At 41.3% G+C, this 19,494-nt stretch overlaps 1 protein-coding gene across 2 annotated transcripts in view; it reads right to left on the minus strand.

The window, feature by feature from the left end:
• Positions 1-19,494, minus strand: part of adamtsl5 (ADAMTS like 5) — a 46,829-nt gene that overhangs the window by 14,790 nt on the left and 12,545 nt on the right. For both annotated transcript variants that reach the window (XM_078254517.1, XM_078254508.1), the window contains exons 2-7: positions 18,954-19,029; positions 8,939-9,108; positions 6,552-6,612; positions 5,178-5,283; positions 4,307-4,434; positions 101-224 (exon numbers count right to left, since the gene is read on the minus strand). In XM_078254517.1, the coding sequence (XP_078110643.1) occupies positions 101-224; positions 4,307-4,434; positions 5,178-5,283; positions 6,552-6,612; positions 8,939-9,108; positions 18,954-19,029 (665 nt within the window). The remainder of the gene's footprint in view (positions 1-100; positions 225-4,306; positions 4,435-5,177; positions 5,284-6,551; positions 6,613-8,938; positions 9,109-18,953; positions 19,030-19,494) is intronic.

Below are 19,494 nucleotides of genomic sequence, written 5' to 3' on the forward strand. Positions count from 1 at the left end.
TGTGTGTGTGTGTGTGCATGTGTGTGTGTGTGTGTGTGTGTGTGTGTGTGTGTGTGTGTGTGTGTGTGTGTGTGTGTGTGTGTATGTGTGTGTATCCTACCTGCCTCCAGACCGTAGCTCTGGTACACGTTCTTGTGGTGCAGGCAGGTGGTGTTTTGTCCTCCACACACCATGCAGGCGTCCTCCTGCTGCTTTGATCCAAAGATGGAGTCACAGCCGGGCTTCTGTATGACACACACACATACACAAATGTTTAGGAAACATTGATCTGGTTGGATGTCTCTGCTGAAACTTGTTTCTCTGACAGCATGTTGACTTTGCACTCCGACTTCACACATTTTCTGACCAGAGCCCTGGCAACCTCTAACCTTTCTTTTATGTTTTGTCTCTGCTGTACAGCCACCTTAAATCCTTCTGCCATGATCCAACTCAATCCACTTTATCTCTCTCTCCTTCTCTTGTTTGCTTCTTCCTTTCAAATTTCTCTTTCTCACAAACATTTACTTTGGGATACAACTGCAGCTCAGGGCCTCAAGAAGGGAGGACCGGTCCGGAGAGTTGTCTCTGTAAACGTTAAAATGTCAAAGCAAAGAGCCCTGAGGATGAGCTGCATAGTTTATGGCGTGTGGAGAATCTTGTAGCTAGATAGATTTACAGCGGCTGCTTTCTTTTCCGGCAGTCATCTCTCCAGAGCAAACCAATCAACGGGCAGGTTACCAGGCAAGAGAGCAACAATCTAGGGGACCTATAATCAGCCCCCTAAGCCCCTAAAAACAGAAAAACACTCTAAGCATCTGCGTGTGTAAAACAGGAAATGAATCCTCGGTGACAAAGTAGCAGAGTGCACGAGGGCCCCACTGAGGGAGCGGCCGCAGTCCTGCTAAACACCAGAAAACACTCAAACATGCAAGTTAATGTAGAATAATATAGCCATTGCACAAGCTTGTGTACAACGAAATATGGTGTGCCGTACCTGAATATAAAAGTACTAAAAGTATAAAAATACAAACATAAATACTCTAACATACACTCTAACATACAGTCATGCACACTCATCCCGGTCAATAAATATATGATCAAGCATTTTAAAAGCATGGAAAGTATTGCTAATGTAACTTTGAGAGTGTAGAAATAAACTTAATTGAGTCTTTCAGGGTTAATAGATACATTTTAGTTGGTTTTAGCAGCAGGTATGTAATTGGACTAGTACTGAAGCAATAATTGATTAGTCAGTCAAGAAAATATTTACTGCTCAAGTGATGGCAATCATCGGTCGGTCCACTTTGGTCTGGACTGAATATCTCAACTATTGGATAGATTGCAATTTGGTTCACAGATTCATGATCTCCAGAGGAGGAATCCTAATGACTCTTGACCAGTCCTTCCAGAAAAATGCAAAAATCCATGATTATGCAGCACGTTTTCTTAAAAAATGCAATGGAATATGCGGGATATTTATGCGATTTTATGCGATAAAATTGCGGGAACTTGCAAAAACTGTGGTTTCATCATGGCTTCATCGCGGGGTTTGGTTCCCATGGCAATAGGGGAAAATGGATACTCTTGTGGGAAGTAAACGCAACATTTTTCAACTTTCTGCTAAGATATATGTGACTTTTTTGCAACGAAAATGCGGGGATTATGAAATCATGCAAGCCCCCCAATATTTTGCGCGGAAATCGGCAATTTATGCGGCGAAAGTGCGGCGTATTTGAAAATATTTTCTGGAGGGACTGCTTGACTTAAAATCCTCTGACTTTTCTGCACACATGAAGTTGAAATGTTTTTGCGGTTATGAGTGAAAAATCTTGACAACTATCAGGTGGATAGCCCCGAAATTTGCTGCAGTTATTCAACATCCCTTGAGAATAAATTGTAATAACTTTGGTGATCCTCTGACTTTTCATCTAGTGCCACGAGCGGGTTACATTTACAAATTTGCCCAATCCTTTGGTTTATGAGCAAATCCTGACATCCCCTTTGTTCCTGGTAGTACTTAGTGTTTAGCACTAAAATGTTAGCATGCTAACAGGCTAAACTAACATGCTGAACCTGGTAAACATCAGCATGTTAGCATTGTCACTGTGAGCATGTTAGCATACTGATGTTAGATATTGTTTATAGCTCATTTCACCTTTTTATGTCAGGTAGGGTGTCACAGGGGTTGTTCTTACAATAATTATAGTCTATTACATCTGCATTAAGGAAGCTAGAGAGGGGGTTTGGTTTCTTACATTTTCTGTTGACCACAAATTTCACCGCATCCACATTCACCTTTGCACACGTTTTAGTTTTTTCTTGTTTTAAAATGGCTAGTTTATATCCTTGACGTTCCACTTCCGGGATTGCTCCGTTGCCGCCTGAAAATCCACCCGATTTCACTCATTTAGGCAGAATATCCGTTGCCTTGGGCTTCCTTTGTGTTGGCATTTTAAACTCTGATTGATATGAGAGAACTATGGTTAACCTTTTCTCAGCTCTCTGCAGGGTAAATCCAGACAGCTAGCTAGACTATCTGTCCAATCTGAGTTTTCTGTCGCACGACTAAAACAACTTTTGAACGTACACGTTCCACCAAAACAAGTTCCTTCCGAGCCTATTTTGCAGCGGCACCACGACTTTTCCGCACCGCCCACAACGATTGTGATTGGTTTAAAGAAATGCCAATAAACCAGGGCATGTTTTCCTCCCATCCCCGAATGCTATGTGGAGTAGCCAGACTCTCCTCGAAAACCATATGTGGAGTTTGGACGGTTGGCTGGGAAAAAAAAAAAAGATTGGAACACAATCCCCCTTTGATACTGACAACTTATGATGGGCATCTGTCACTATTTCTGACAAGATAATAGACAGAAATAATTGAGCAAACTCCCAGATCAACATATGGCAACTGCAAATAAAAAAACACGTATTAACACTACAAAGTTAGCTGTGCCTCTATTGTACACATGTGCTGCGTCCAAACCAGCCATGTGTTCTGTAGTCTGATCTCAGTTTGTGACCTGCAGCGGTCCACACCAGCTGCAGGCTACATCTGCTTCCGGTTTCAGGCCCTGTGCGGTTCTGACCTCGAGAAGCCAAGTCAACGGCTAATAAATCCACTTATTTACTCTACACGATAGCGTGCACAGACACACACAGACACACACACACACACACACACACACACACACACACACACACACACACACATATATATATATAGACATAGGCTATGTAAACAGACATGAATTAATCCTTTGTCAGTGGTGTAAAAATAACTTTAATTATGCGTTTTACCCTCAGACGTGTCTACTGAGTATTACATATGAATCTCATTACTTTGCATGTGCTGCAGGACCTGGGGGACACAAGTTCATTTCCAACTATCCCCATCTGTGTGAGGGTGAGAGGGGTGAACAGGAGACAGGCTGGATGTGGGAGCGGGACTCTGGCCTGTGTGCTGAGCAGAGCTGAGCTGTAATGCTAACTGAAGGCTGCAGTCCACACTGATGAGTGCACTCTGGTCCTAACGCGCAGCATTGAGTTCAGTTCTCCAGAGAGCTCCAGTCACAGTGGTCAACACCACTCATACTACAACAGGATGGGAATGAACAGAGAAACTGGATCAAGCCCCATTTTGAAATCAACGTCAGGAAAATAGAAATCGGAGGAGATAAGTCCGGCGTCCAGGTTTCTGGTTCCAGTTTACGCTTTGCAGAAACCTGATAAGACATTCAGCAGGTTAAATCCCTGCACTTTAGGATTCTGGGTATATTGTGGATGAATTTGGCTACCACTGTGCTGTGTTTTAACCTGGCATGCCAGATGGTTTGTTAACACAGAACCATTGGAAACTGTCTGCAGGCACTTTCAAAAAATCATCACACACCTAAACCACGCCCGTAGCTGCCAGTAGCTCCTCACCGGATGCTGATTGGTGAGGTAAGCTGGTAGTTCTAACACAAACGCATTACTTGAAGCCTGACAAGATGGATTGCATGATCTCGTGATATCTCGATAATCCAGATGCCGAGCAAGGTAAGCTGTGTTTTCGGGCCAGCATACCAAACTAGTGGAAGAAACCTTTTTCATAGAAAGAAAGTTGAAATAATTACATTTGATGGCTGTAACATAAGCCGATAGTATCGTTAAATTATCCAGCAGACTCCTGTGTTTATACAATGAAGATTATAAAGAATATCCTTAAAACAAATCTTTGAAAAGGGAATTTAAAGTGTGGGAAAAACACCGACACAAAATTGCATTAATACAATATGTAAAGAAAACACCAACACACACATACAATAGTATTGCTGCCACTCACCAGGCACTGTCCGTTGACACACACCGCTCCAGGCTCCTTGTCGCAGGCTGTGCCATCGAGCACACGGCCAAAGTTGTAGTAGAAGTTGTGACCCAGGGCCAGGCAGCTCAGTTCACAGGGGTTAGAGCCTGGCAGGGAAGAGCTTCAGTCAGTGACTCATTAGTTTATTATGAACAAATTGGCGAGACAAAAGGACAGGGAGGGAGGTGGCTGAGAAATCAGAAACAGGCAGGAGGTGTAGAGATGGAACTGGGAGAGAGCAGAGAGGGAGAGGAGGCAAGAAAACTCGCAGACGTTACGGAGAAAACTCATAACTGTGTGAATTAAGCACCTAGGAGGGCCTCGCAGTGGACGTGAAAGTTTACCACAACTGCCGTAAAACACAGTAGCTAAAGTTACACATCAAGCAGACAGAAACACACGCTTAAATTATACTTCACTCAGCAAAGCCACAAGGGTGAGTGACCCTAAAAACACTTTGGTGAGAAAGGAGGAAGACATGTAGAAAATCATCACAGGTCAGAGTTGAAACCTGGACCTCTGCATTGAGGCATAAACCTCTCAGTATCTATGCGCCTGCTCTACCCACTGAGCCAACCCAGCCACCAGTATACAATTTCTATCGAGGCAGTCCCTTTAAAGGTCCCATATTATCTCATTTTCAGACTCATACTTGTATTTTGGGTTTCTGCTAGAACGTGTTTACATGCTTTAATGTTCAAAAAACACATCATTTTTTATCATACTGCCTGACTAAACCTGAAGGAAATTTGATCTGCAGCAGGCATCAAATCACATCAAAGTCCATGACAAAAAAACATCTGTATTCAACCTCTGTCTAAACGCTCCGTCTTAGCGCCTGTTCACTGACCTCCATGAAAGGTGGTCCATCTGAAGGTGTTTCCAGCCACTAACGGTCTATCATTGAAGGCAGCACACTGCATCTCTCTGAAATCCTCCGAGCTGGGGGGACACTCCTGCAAACAAACACACACACACACACACACACACACACACACACACACACACACACACACACACACACACACACACACACACACTGTGAGGACGTTGCATTGTGTTGTGAGTAGAGCTGCAAAGATTAATCAATTAGTTGTCAACTTTCAAATTCTCTGATTCCAGCTTCTTAAATGGGATTATTGTTAGTTTAATAGTTTCTTCTCTCCTCTGTGTCAGTAAACTGAATATGTTTGAGTTGTGGACATAATAAGACATTTGGGGATGTCATCTTGGGCTTTGGGAAACACTGATCCACATTTTTCACATTTTATAGACCAAACAACTAAAAGATTAATCAAGAAAATAATCAACAGATTTATCGATACTGAAAAAGTAATTGTTAGTTGCAGCCCTAGTTGTGAGAAAACTGTCTTCATTCCCTAAAAGTTTATCTCAAACTCAAGTATAACAACTTCTTGTCTAACCCCAACATAATTTGAATCGTAACCTGGCCACTGAGCAGCTCCACTGGAGCTGGTTGGGGTTAAGGGCCTTGCTCAAGGGAACCTCAGTGGTGGTAATGAGGGAGGGACAAGCGCTGGTCTTTCACTTCCCTCCTCCTGGATTTTATCCTGTATTGTCTGGGGATTGACTAACGACCTCGCGGTCACAAGCTCACTTTTTTTAACCTTTAGGCCACTACTGCCTAACGATGAAGGCCCAAGTGTGAGTGAGTCCCCAGATGTCGCAGTGTGAACAGCTAGGGTCAGAAAAAAAACTTCATATCATATTGTTCACATCACACATTGCAGCAGAGAAAGATGTCTGGGATTTGCATCCATTCATTCGAAGCTCTGAGCTAATCACACGTACAAACTGCCACATGCACACACATTTGAGCATGCTTCAACACGCTGCGGCCCATCTGTGTGTTTTTCCTTTAATCAATTTGAGCCACAGTGACTGGCTGTCCAAACACACACACACACACACACACACACACACACACACACACACACACACACACACACACACAGCCTCTGACCTCAAATCACAATAGCAGGTCTGATACGTGTCTGCAGAGTTCAGTGCAAAGCGGTGCAGTGGAGACAAGTTAATATGTCAGCGGAATTCCAGATCACACCCTGAAACACTTGCCCTCAGGCCGCAGACACCTATATGACCAACTTCTAGAGCAAACATCAGCCATTGTTCTAAAATGTTTGCATCGAAAGTCGTTTTTTATTCTTCTTTAATTCAGTGAGGAGCTTTATGCTGAAATCACCTTAGTGTTGCAGATCTTGTATTGTCTGGGATCTCCTGTACACGGCCCGCCCACTGGGTTCCTGCAACACAGAAGACAAAAGAGATTTATAGCACTACGGTACGAATGGCAAACACGCTTTATTATCAGGTGGGAACTATGTTGTGATTGTGCAGGCGACTGTAATGTCTGGTTGAACTGAAAATCCTCTCATCATACACAAAGCACATTTTTGTTAGTTATTTAGGACTCATTCATTTTTTATAAAAATGGGACTTCATTTGTTTAGATTATTCTGAAATAGGTGAGCAATTGATTTTTTAAATAGTGTTTGCAGTGTAACCACTCTGTACTTTATTATGGACAAACTAATCTGCAAAAAGAATACATGTAAATGTGGTTTAACATCGCAATAGGTCTGATTCACTGTGAACTGCTGTGATCAGTGAGGAAACAACTTCTGGGTGCATGATGACATACAACCTGGGGGAAAATCAGTTCAGTGTTTTTGTGTTGGAAATCACTATGTTGATCTAAAAAAATAGTGCTGTCAGTTAAACGCGTTATTAACGGAGGAAACGCAAACCCATTTTAACAGCGTCAATTTTTTTACCGCGAGATTAACGTTCTTTTTTTCTAGCAAACTTTGTAGTTTTTTTCACATGCTGTTGCAACAACTAGTAACGTTAGAAAAACTACACCACCACACCGGATCTAGCTAGACCGGAAACAAAACAACAGGCACGCCGCACACACTTGTTTGTGCTTGCAAGCCGGCCAAAGAATAGTAGGCTAACGTTACGTTTTGAGTGGATGGCGAGCGCGAGACGCCGAAATGGATGCCAATAAGATTCTGAATGGAAAGTTTACTTTTAAAAAATTGCCAAATGGTTCCATTGACAAGACCAAAGTGATCTGTGTGTTTTGTCGTTGTGAACTGAGCTATCATCGCAGCACGTCCAGTCTGAAATACCACTTGATGGCCTAGCACACGGCTGATGGCCAAGCGCACGGCTGATGGCCAAGCAAACGGCTGATGGCCAAGCACACAGCTGATGGCCAAGCACACAGCTGATGGCCAAGTACACAGCTGATGGCCAAGTACACAGCTGATGGCCAAGCGCACAGCTGATGGCCAAGTACACAGCTGATGCCAATTCTCCGCCCCCTCGTCAAAGCCAGGCCGATCCACTTTTCCATGTTGATAAGAGCATTAAAATGAGAAAAAATAATGGGACAAAAAGAAATCTAGGGACATTTAGAATAGATAAAAATGTGCGATTAACTGCGATTAATTGCGAGTTAACTATGACATTAATGTGATTAATCGTGATTAAATATTTTAATCGTTTGACAGCACTAGTAAAAATACACAATATTTTATTAGCAAAGATCTATTTTTAGATACATTCTAAATGTTTTAGTAAAGCAATTGAGTGCTACAACTCTATTTCAACTGTATAAACTACGCAAATAAATTATTTCAAATATATTATTTTAAATGCATTTCAGGTTTCTCGGAAAAATTTAGAAACAGACGGTGGTCGAAGAAGTTCTCAGATGTTTTATTTAAATGAAAGTAGTAATACTAGTCGAGTCACAAATTTGCCTCGGGGCTTTACAATCTGTACAACAAATGATACTCTCTGTCCTTTAAGTTACTAGTGTAAAAATGTAAAACTCAAGTAAACGTCCTGCATTTAAAGTCTTATATAAAAGTACAAAAGTATTAGCATCAAAATATACTTAGAATACCAAAAGCAAAAATAATCAATATGCAGAATGGCCCATTTCAGAATAATATAATGTTACAGCTGGTAAAGGTGGAGCTAATTATATCTATCTATTGCTTGATGCTATAATAATATGTTGCAATGTATTAGTTGATTTATATTTTGTAATAATAATCTAAATCTGCAAAGTAACTAAAGCTATCAAATGTACTTTAAAATTGTTCTTTAGTAGAGTACTTGAGCAAATGTAAAGTTACATTTCACCACAGGACACAGACAACACATTAAGGCTTTAATGCTTTTCTTTTAAAAATATTTATGAGGCTCATTGGGACCATAAATGCCATGCTAGCAGCTAGGCGAGCATTGTAACGTGTGTTCCAAAGTGACCAGGTTTGTCTCTGAAGTAAAGGCTGGACTACAATAGAGCTGTTTGGAGCAGTTTGTGAACAGTGTTTTCTGTTGGAGATGGTAAGTCCCTTTGGGGTGGACTTTGTGCTATTTCACTTTGTAAACCTATAACATGCACAAAAAAGATATATAACACAATAAAGGAAAGTAAAAAAGACAAAAAGTATAATATAAGCACTTTAAAATACTTAAAAAGTATGTTTCTTCCTATCCTATCCAAGTATACTGCTGTGAGTGACCCTGCGGGACACGGCGGGTATTTACCTGGTGATGCAGGTGCGCTTCCTCACCGAGGCTCCGCTCCCACAGCTACGAGAGCAGACAGACCAGCCGCTCCACGTCGCCCACTCGTTCCTGAAGTGCAGCTGCCGCCGGGCGCGCGCCGGACGCCCTGATGAGGCCTCGCCGGAGGGATGCCATGCAGAAACCCAGGACTGAGACACAAATGGCACACAGAGACACTTTAATGCTGACATGTAACACAGAGACTTTGTTACAAAGTGACACAGAGGAAGAGCTGGTGAGAGGCTGAGACAATCAACGAATCTCTCTTTAAGCCTTAATATCTTCTTAGTGGAACAACAAAACAACAATTGTGGCATAACCTGTTGTGACTAACATCTTATGAAATAAAAGGTTTGACTTTGTATCTCAAGAGAAATCTTGAAAGAGGAATGATAGGAAATGCATTTTAAGGCAGGTGAGTATTTCAATGACTTTCTTTTGGTAATCCTAATAACATGTTAGTTATATATATCTTCTATTTATTAGGGGTGGGAATCTAATGGCACCTCACGATTCGATTCAATTCCAACTCAGAGGCCAACGATTCGATGCAACAATTTTTTTATGTACATTTCCATGCGTGATTTTAAAAGATATATACATATAAATCTGAGTTTGCTACTCAGAGTTTGCTAATCACTTCCTAGACAAAGCAGCTAGACAAAGCTTAGATTTTGACATATACAGTATTTGTCACACACAAGTTTTAATGAAATATTTTGTCTACTGAGGTTTTTGTTTTGTAGTCATTCCATGATTAAGTCCTCTTCTCTCCCAGTAATCTTCCATGTCAGAGGCTCAGTCATGTTTAAAGGTGGATCATTGGCTTCTTAGAACATGAAACATGAGGTGGTCAGATGTAATGTGATAAAGTAGATGAACAGCCTATATGTGTTTTGCCTAATTATTTTATGTATGTCTTATTAGATCATGTGTATATATACAAAAACATTTTTTTTTTTTCTTTTGTCCATTTTTGTGTGTGTTTTTTTCTGCACTCTTGCCTAAACTCTAAGTTGTTGTCCATTATCCCATTCTCTTTCAGTCACTCGGTTTTCTGATTTGTACTTGTCTGGAGACTTTTAAATAAAAATCAACACATTTAAATCGATTATTAACTTATCAGAATCGATAATTGAATCGTTCTAGAGAGAATCGCGATGCATCTAAGAATCAATTATTTTTCCCACCCCTACTATTTATACAAAAGTAATCCCTCTCTCAATCATCACTTATGACCCAGTAGAAGTGTGTGGGGGTGTCTGTATCTGCAGAGGCCCTGCACTCTGCCTGGATTTTCTTATTTTGCTTTGTTCTGGTCATTTCTGGGGATCAACCTTGATAAAAAAAAATGTAGCGACTAGGTGCCAGATCATAAGCACGCATCCAAGAGGAAGCTACAAAAATGCCGCATACAGCGCCAAAAATATGCAATTATAGCGAGATAAAAAAAGCCAAGCAGACAAAGCTCGTTCCAAAACGAGAGTGAATCTGGGGTTGGCTTTCACCCGCCGGCAAGCACCGTAACGCTCGTAGAACCAGGGAGGAGGTGCTGGCTTTGAATGTTGTGTTCACAAACCACAACAGACAAATCCTACTCATTCTGCGTTAAAGCACGCCTTCAATTTTGAATGCAGGACTTGCAACAGAGTATTTTGGCAGCGTGAGATTGCTACTTTTACTTAACTAAAAGGTCTGAATACTTTCACCACTGGTAAGATAGATACGTAAACACCACTTTCACAACTCTGAACACAATTACTGATAAATGTAAAATGTTCACAATATTAACACATATGGTATAGGAAATATAACAAAAGAATAACAAAATAGACAATAAACATAAACCAAATAAACATATGTTTATTGTGACTCTCCCCAGCACAAAGCTTCGTAGGAGCCCTCCAGAAAGCTCAGGTACTTCCCCCACACTTGTCAATATCGTCAGACATCACACTGATCCGTTTCTATCCTTGTGCCTCTTGGACTCTGTGGAGCCATGCAGTTATGGACAACATGACTCCGTGCTGTGATCACTCTGCGGCATCACTCTGCAGTGTTGGCCTGCATGTTCCAAGCTGTCAACTGTCAGCAGCTCTCAATCCCTGCGTATGTGTGTGTACGTGTAAGTGTGTACGTGTTTGTGTGGTGCGTGTGTGTGTGTGTGTGTGTGTGTGTGTGTGTGTGTATATATAAGAGGAAGAAAGAGAGACTACAGTGTTGGCAGAATGATGGGATATCATTTGTGAAAGGGGGGAAAGTGTGTTGGGGGGAGTTATGTGTGACCGTGAACAAAACCCATGTTATTTATAGCCAAGAATCCAACACAGGCAGATGAACTGAAAGAGTAGATGATAAAAAAAATAACCTTGTGAGCCTGGTGGATCCGGACCATCACAGCCAAACAATAAAAGTGATTAGAGAAATCTCAATGGCGCTCCTCAAACACATTCCAGAGTTTTTGCCCTGGAGGAGGACTGAAACTGGCAGTGTTCCCACCGGTTTCTAATACAGGAGCTGGCTAACACACTTTCTTTAACTCTTCACACACACTCAACAACCTTGCTATCAGGAAGGGCTGAAGCCAAAGTCATCTGGAGTATCTGCTGTGCAAGACGAGAATTAAAGGTCCCATGGCATGAAAATTTCACTTCATGAGGTTTTTTAACATTAATATGAGTTCCCCCAGCCTGCCTATGGTCCCCCAGTGGCTAGAAATGGTGATAGGTGTAAACCGAGCCCTGGGTATTCTGCTCTGTCTTTGAGAAAATGAAAGCTCAGATGGGCCAATCTGGAATCTGCCCCTTAAGAGGTCATAAGGGGAAAGGTTACCTCCCCTTTCTCTGCTTTGCCCGCCCAGAGAATTTGGCCCGCCCATGAGAAAGAGAGAGACATCATGGCTTGAAAACAAGCGAAGCATGGCAGTGGGTCAAGGCCACACCCCCACCCTCCACCTTGCCCCCCCTCTCTCCTCCTCAATAGCATTTAAGGCTACAGACACAGAAATGGCACATCCTAAGGAAAGCTCATTGTGGGACTGGCTCTAGTGGCTGTAATTCTGCACCAAGGCTGAATTTCGGGAAAGAGACTTCAGATACAGTATTAGGGGACCACTAAGGTCTATATAAAAGAGACTTCAGATACAGTATTAGGGGACCACTAAGGTCTATATAAAAGAGACTTCAGATACAGTATTAGGGGACCACTAAGGCCTATATAAAAGAGACTTCAGATACAGTATTAGGGGGACCACTAAGGTCTATATAAAAGAGACTTCAGATACAGTATTAGGGGACCACTAAGGTCTATATAAAAGAGACTTCAGATACAGTATTAGGGGGACCACTAAGGTCTATATAAAAGAGACTTCAGATACAGTATTAGGGGGACCACTAAGGTCTATATAAAAGAGACTTCAGATACAGTATTAGGGGGACCACTAAGGTCTATATAAAAGAGACTTCAGATACAGTATTAGGGGGACCACTAAGGTCTATATAAAAGAGACTTCAGATACAGTATTAGGGGACCACTAAGGTCTATATAAAAGAGACTTCAGATACAGTATTAGGGGACCACTAAGGTCTATATAAAAGAGACTTCAGATACAGTATTAGGGGACCACTAAGGTCTATATAAAAGAGACTTCAGATACAGTATTAGGGGACCACTAAGGTCTATATAAAAGAGACTTCAGATACAGTATTAGGGGACCACTAAGGTCTATATAAAAGAGACTTCAGATACAGTATTAGGGGACCACTAAGGTCTATATAAAAGAGACTTCAGATACAGTATTAGGGGACCACTAAGGTCTATATAAAAGAGACTTCAGATACAGTATTAGGGGACCACTAAGGTCTATATAAAAGATACTTCAGATACAGTATTAAGGGACCACTAAGGTCTATATAAAAGAGACTTCAGATACAGTATTGGGGGACCACTAAGGTCTATATAAAAACATCCAAAAAGCAGCATGTCATAGGACCTTTAACACTCAGCCCACACAGAAATAAGAGCACAATTGAAAGCTCTTTTCTTCATTTCTCACTTTCCTCATTAATATGCAAATGTATGCAGCAGGATTCTCTGCTGTGTAATCAGATCTTCTACTGTAAAGGAGCAGTTTGGTGTAAGAGTGTTTCTGTCATGTCCTGCACTTGATTTATGTGTTGACAATAAAAGACTAGAGCTCAAACTAATACATATTTAACATTCATTTAACAACATTCATTTTTCCAATTATCTGATTATTAGTTTAGTCTGTAAAACAATATTTTTTACTAATGTAATAGATCTGTAAAGTCAGAATATGCTTTTAAGAACAAACGATAATGTTTTTTAGTTGAATTTTCTAAAATGATTTCTTGAAGATTGTCCAGTGACCATTTATGTTGTTTCTTCAGATACAGCGAGAGGAAAACAAACCTGGAACTCACCCACACACTACACACACACACACACACACACACACACACACACACACACACACACACACACACACACACACACACACACACACACACACACACACACACACACATACTCTTGTGCTATGACTCTCCATCATTTTCCATGGCAGGGTCACCTGAGGTTGCCCTCATTAGTGTTACCGCCGGTCAAATTAGCGTTGATAACAGTTGGAGATGGGGTGGGTTGGCATTCTAGATTAATGAAAGTGACCTTTGACCTTTAAAATGCAAACCCCCCCTCCCCCCTTTCTTCACATGAGTAGAGGAGCAAATCTGCTCTCCTGTGTAAAAAGCAAACTGCATAGTTAGAGAGACGAAAGACGAAAGTAAAGAGCCAAAGACTCAATCCAATCCAACATGCAGGTAAACTGACAATGTTTCCCACCAGTCCTCTCGTCTGTCAGCAGACCAGTTCTCCCAGCCTGCTGAGACAGTCTAGGGCTGACAGACACGGCTGGAAACACCTGATACCTTAAAGGCAACAAATGGGGGCAACTGGTGAAGACAGAGACCACAAACTAAATTATCTGATTTTGTGCAAAAAGTTTAGACTTATAGATTATCTTAAAAATGACTCTTTAGTCAGTCCAGTCTGCCGGACATATTGCCATTGATTTTACAGCCCACATTATACAGAGAATAACTAATTATTCATCTTGTCCTTAGTGTACTCTGTAATGTGTCCTCGCTATTTTGTTTTAATTATTATTTAATCGATCAAGTCCTCTTTGTTTGTTAGATAGCAGGACATCTAAATATGTGTGAACTTATCTAAATGATACATTCTTTAAAGTCAGAATATGGTTTAAACAACAAGTGATCATGTTTTGGTTAATCTTTCAAAAAGTCCAGTCCAGTCCAGTGACACTTCAACAAAGATTATTTAGAGGAGATGCGTCCTCGATAATGTTGACAAAAAGAGAGAGAGGCAGCGTTACTTTTAAATTACATTACATGTCATTTAGCTGACGCTTTTATCCAAAGCGACTTCCAATTAAGTGCTTTCAACCTTGAAGGTGCAAACTCCAGACAACCAGTAGGAAGTGCAAGTACATTAGCTTTAAATAAGCAAAACTACAAAGAGCCAGATGAAAGTGCAGCTTCAAGAAATATATATACTTTTTTAAATTTATTTTTATCCGAGGTGTAGTCGGAAGAGATGTGTTTTTAGCCTTTGGCCGAAGATGCGTGGGCTTTCGGCCATCCTGACGTCAATGCGGAGCTCATTCCACTATTTAGGAGCCAGGACAGCAAGATTTTGTTGAGTGATTAGTTGTCCCTCGCTGTGAGGGGGCAGCAAGCAGGTTGGCTGATGCAGAGTGGAGTGGGCGGGTTGGGGTATAGGGTTTGACCATGTCCTGTATGTATGCTGGGGCTGATCTGTTCGTGGCCCTGTATGAAAGTACTAGTGTCTTGAAGACGATACGGGCAGCAACTGGTAACCAGTGAAGAGAGGCTCGATGGTGTTTTTTTGCCCCCAACGGCTCCTTCCAGGCAGCGCTGCGACCGCTGCCTCCAAGGCACCTAACCCTAACCCTAACCTTAACCATAATGCCTAATCCTAGTGCCTTCCAGGCAGCACTGCCTGGAAGGCACTAGAAGAAAGAAATATGGAGCCACACGTGTGGAAGATACAAGTCTCCAATAATATTAAAACAAGCTCATTACAGTTTATAACATATCTTTTGACTAGGGCTGTCAAAATAACGCATTAATTTCGATTAATTAATCTGAGAAAAAATAAACGCGTTAAAAAAAGTAACGCAGATTAATCCATTCCATATTGATGTTTGACCCGGAGCCGTTCTAGCCACCATTGGACTGTAAAATGAAGGAGGGAGATGAGAATGTGCTGCCTGGATCATTAATTGGAACATTTACTTGTAAAAATCTTCTTCCTGCCAACCCTGGCTACCGAAATCTGGTGCCATTGATATGTCTGCGCTTCTCTCTGATGCTCTGAAACAGACGATACAGGCAACACAAACACCGCTGCACGTGGCGCTAGTTAACACTATACTCAACAGCAGCTAACGTTAGCCTACCGCTAGCTAGTTAACACTATACTCAACAGCAGCTAACGTTAGCCTACCGCTAGCTAGTAGCTGGATTAAACACGGTTAAAATGCTGACAGCTAACGCTAAACGGTGTGAAGTTTGACTGTGTTTTACTGTAGAGGATTCAACATAGGGTGACCAGACGTCCCCGGTTTCCGGGGACAGTCCCCGGTTTTGGTGACCTGTCCCCGGCTGGAGATGTCCCCGGAAATGTACCCGGTTTTCACTGTGACTGACGGACCCGAAATTGGAATGAAATAGTCCTGCACCCTACACGCACAGGCTCAGGACAGCCAGAGCAAGCACTGTTCAGAGCTCAGAGATGTTTCAGAATGCCCTTTTTACGATGCTAAAATTACTGTTTATTTACATGGAGTCTGGTGGGTTTAGCGAATGCAATTTCACAGACTTTTTATGTTTTAAAAAAAGGATCTTACTCTTTAACAGAAAGGTCGACCTCCTTAGAAATACTTTCCATAATGTTGTCAGACATTTAGAATATTAATCTGAACCTGTCAGTGGCAAAACAGGCACTTTGATGAACGTAAAAACAAGCTGTACAATTGACGTCCTATTAACTTACATTGTAGCTTGTTTCGCCGTTGCTGACTGCAGCGATCTCGTTTAATACTGGACCAATGTCAAAGGAAAATATTTCCTCAATAGTTTTAATTGTATCCGATACTCAATGAGCTGTTGCAGAAACAAGCCCAGCCTGAAGCAATAAAGCAAAAGCTGTCAGATAAATGTAGTGCAGTAAACATTACAACATTTCCCTCTGAGGTGTAGTAGAGTACAAGTATGAAGTAGTAGCAGGGGTGATTCTAGGATCAGACCTTTAGGGGGGCTCAGCCCCTAATGAGAATGTGACACGGATATGGCGCATGCAAAAGTGTTAACCCCATTGCTGTGACAAATTGCAAGAAAATTAACATTGAACTTACATAAAATGTTATCATATTTGCATTCTGCATAAATCTCTGCACACCCATTACTCTCTGTGAAATATCTCCCAAACTCTTCACTCAACACATGCATCAGTACAACAAGTGGTCCCTGAGTAATCCGGTTTTGAAATTGCAACAAAATTTCTACATGGTCTACAACTTTATAATGTATTCTCATGTAAACTATTTATATCAGCACAGACATTTTTGTAAATTGCTTAGCCAGTGTATCCCACCATAATGGTTATTATATTGCCAGATTCCAGACAATCCCACTCACTTATATATATCCCACTTACAAATATGAATATATATTTCTACTGGTATGCTTCCTAGTGACATTAATGCAAAAATATGAAGAAATGAACTATTCCACCTGTGTGTGCATGGTTATAATTCTGAAGTGCAAAATAGTTCAGGCTACAGCACAAATATTTCCATCCATAGATAAGAATAATCAAGTCTAACCTCTGAATTTATTTTCAAAGTGCACCAGATTGATGCATTTAAACGTTAAAATACACAAAAGTTTCTTACAGGGGAGCATGCCCATGGACCCCCCCTAGGCCTAGGACCCCTAAGCCTATTGTTGTATACTCCTGTGTAAATTAAATACTTGACAAATGAAAAGAACTGAGTATTATATATTAGTACATAAAGCTTCTTCCAAGTGACGTAAAAATATTGCCGTAACGATGCTGTTTTTTTGTTTTTTTTACATAGCGATTTTTATATTGTTTTGACGATATATATCGTCTCAGATTGCTGGAAGACAGACGACCAGAATTTCTGGCCCGCCAGAAATCCATCCGATTGTTGGAAAGCCTAATTGCTGGTCACTCAGGCTATTGATTAGGCGCTGTGACCCGCCTCAAACTGAATGTCAGACAGTATCTGATCTAGCATAAATCCGAATCCGAATCGATACACTGTCTGCCGGTACTAAACCAATTTCCCTATGAGAACAAACAGAAGTTACTACTAGTACAGCATTTGTACACTTCACAGCCTTTGTGTTCACTTTAAGCTTCTAGCAAAAGGAAAAATGCATCCGTAGTTTGAACTGAACTGGTTACAACCGGCTCTTTGTCTCATATTTTGCATTTCATGATCTATTTCTTGTTCTCATCTTTAACTGGCCAAAATGTGGACAACAGAGGCGTTGCCAGTGCAGCTGCGATGATGACTGAATGCAGAAAAAGTTTCAGCAATCTAAAACATTGAAAACAAGTCATTAAAACAGGACTGACGGTTTTCTTTTCCTTAAAGTGGCATTGCTTCGGTTTGCAGAAAATGAAAAGCTGATCTTGTGTGTTGACCCTCCACTACATTCTTGTGTTAATGTTACAGAGCAGGGGCTGGTATATAGCCTATCTCTGTCTATGTCTGGTTGATTCAGCCGGGCCTGAGGGGAAGGTCCGGGGCTGTCTGCCTGACAACTAGACAAACAGTGATGAAAGATGGACGCTGTGGCCAGAGGAGAAAAGGTGGTGCAGCAGCAATCAGAGCGTGGAGAGACTGAGAGGATGCCGGCTCACAGGAACATTACCATTTCCAAGACAAAATACCGTCCGAAGACAAACACGCTGCGAAAAAAAATCCAATCGGCCCGCAGCCAGACCTCATCTGATGCTGGTCAAATGGCTGTGATTGGTTTATTATCTAAATTAGCTGGATTTTCCTCTTTGGAACCTGAGAGCACAGGGTTTCTCTGCACAAATTAGCTTAATGACAACATTTAACTCTGTCAGATGTAAGAAAAAGAGGACATAAATGCAGGAGAAAGTGGGGAGGCTGTGGGAAATGGCCTCAGGCCCTGACAGACTGGGACTACAAGGCCCCATGGTGCACTTGGAACACCGTCATCTAGCTATTATCTTAGTGTATTTGCACATAACATGACAGACGGGTTGACATTTTGGCTGCCGACTGAGTTGTTGCCTATAACTTACCTTACTTTTCTATGTGAGTACATAAGGAGCTCTGGTATGTTGTTGTTATAGAATTCAAAAATATGTTTTAAAGACATTAAACTTTATTTAATTGAATATTAAATAAAGATTCTTATATTACCAAATTATCAAATGACAATGTGTAATGTGAAAAAGAGACTGTCCTCATGGATATACATAATGTGAATACATAATGCAGCTCTATGGAGGTTTTTAGCCTCTGTGTTATTAAAAAGTGTTGTTATTTTCTGGCTTTTCTCTAATATTCGCTTATTTCTCGTGAAGTACTGTAGTCACACCATTTCAGGCCTCTAAAATTATTTTAATGGTGCAATATGAAAGTGGAAAATGACTCTTTGGGTTGCAAGGAGATATTGCAGCTTTAAGAGCTGAGACGAGTAGTCGATTAATTGATAAATCAATCCACAGAAAAGTGGCACTATATCCATGGTATTGAAAGGGTGATTTAATTCTTGTATGTTTTGCACCCTGGTTACGTCATTAGAAGGAGCTGCGACCGGCCATGCAGCGACTCGTGTTAATGAAGGAGGGTCATACTTACGCTCTGTGGGGACGACAGGCAGACGGGAGCGACCAGCAGCAGGACAAAGGTCAGGGCCTGACACAGAGTCAGCTTCCTGCAGACGGGGAGAGAAACAAACACCGTCGGTTGCCCTGTTGGTAACATCGCCCTCATCGTTTTACATATCATACACGCAGGAACACAGAGGCGAAGATGTAGAGGTTGTTACAGCGGAGGTGTTTGAGAAGCAGAACGGGAGGATTTGTTAGTGTGTCACTTAGCAGGACATCTAAAACATGTGTGAACTGACCTACAGTAAATGTAAGCTCACTACAGTTTATAACAGATCTTTTGACAGCAGACATTAGGGACATTCTATTATGAATGGAAGAAAAAAAGAAGGAAAAAAATAGACAGACAATATGGTGTCTGTTCTGCAGTGTGAGTCTCGGTCAAGACAACAGTTTTAACCACATGTAAAACACTCCATTAATATTATTGTAATATAACATTAATATATTATTATTATTATTATAACAGAAGGAGAACGGGAGGAAACAGACAGGAAAGACACGACTGA

The sequence above is a fragment of the Sander vitreus genome, chromosome 1 (assembly GCF_031162955.1).
Source record: "Sander vitreus isolate 19-12246 chromosome 1, sanVit1, whole genome shotgun sequence".
Taxonomy (NCBI): Eukaryota; Metazoa; Chordata; class Actinopteri; order Perciformes; family Percidae; genus Sander; species Sander vitreus.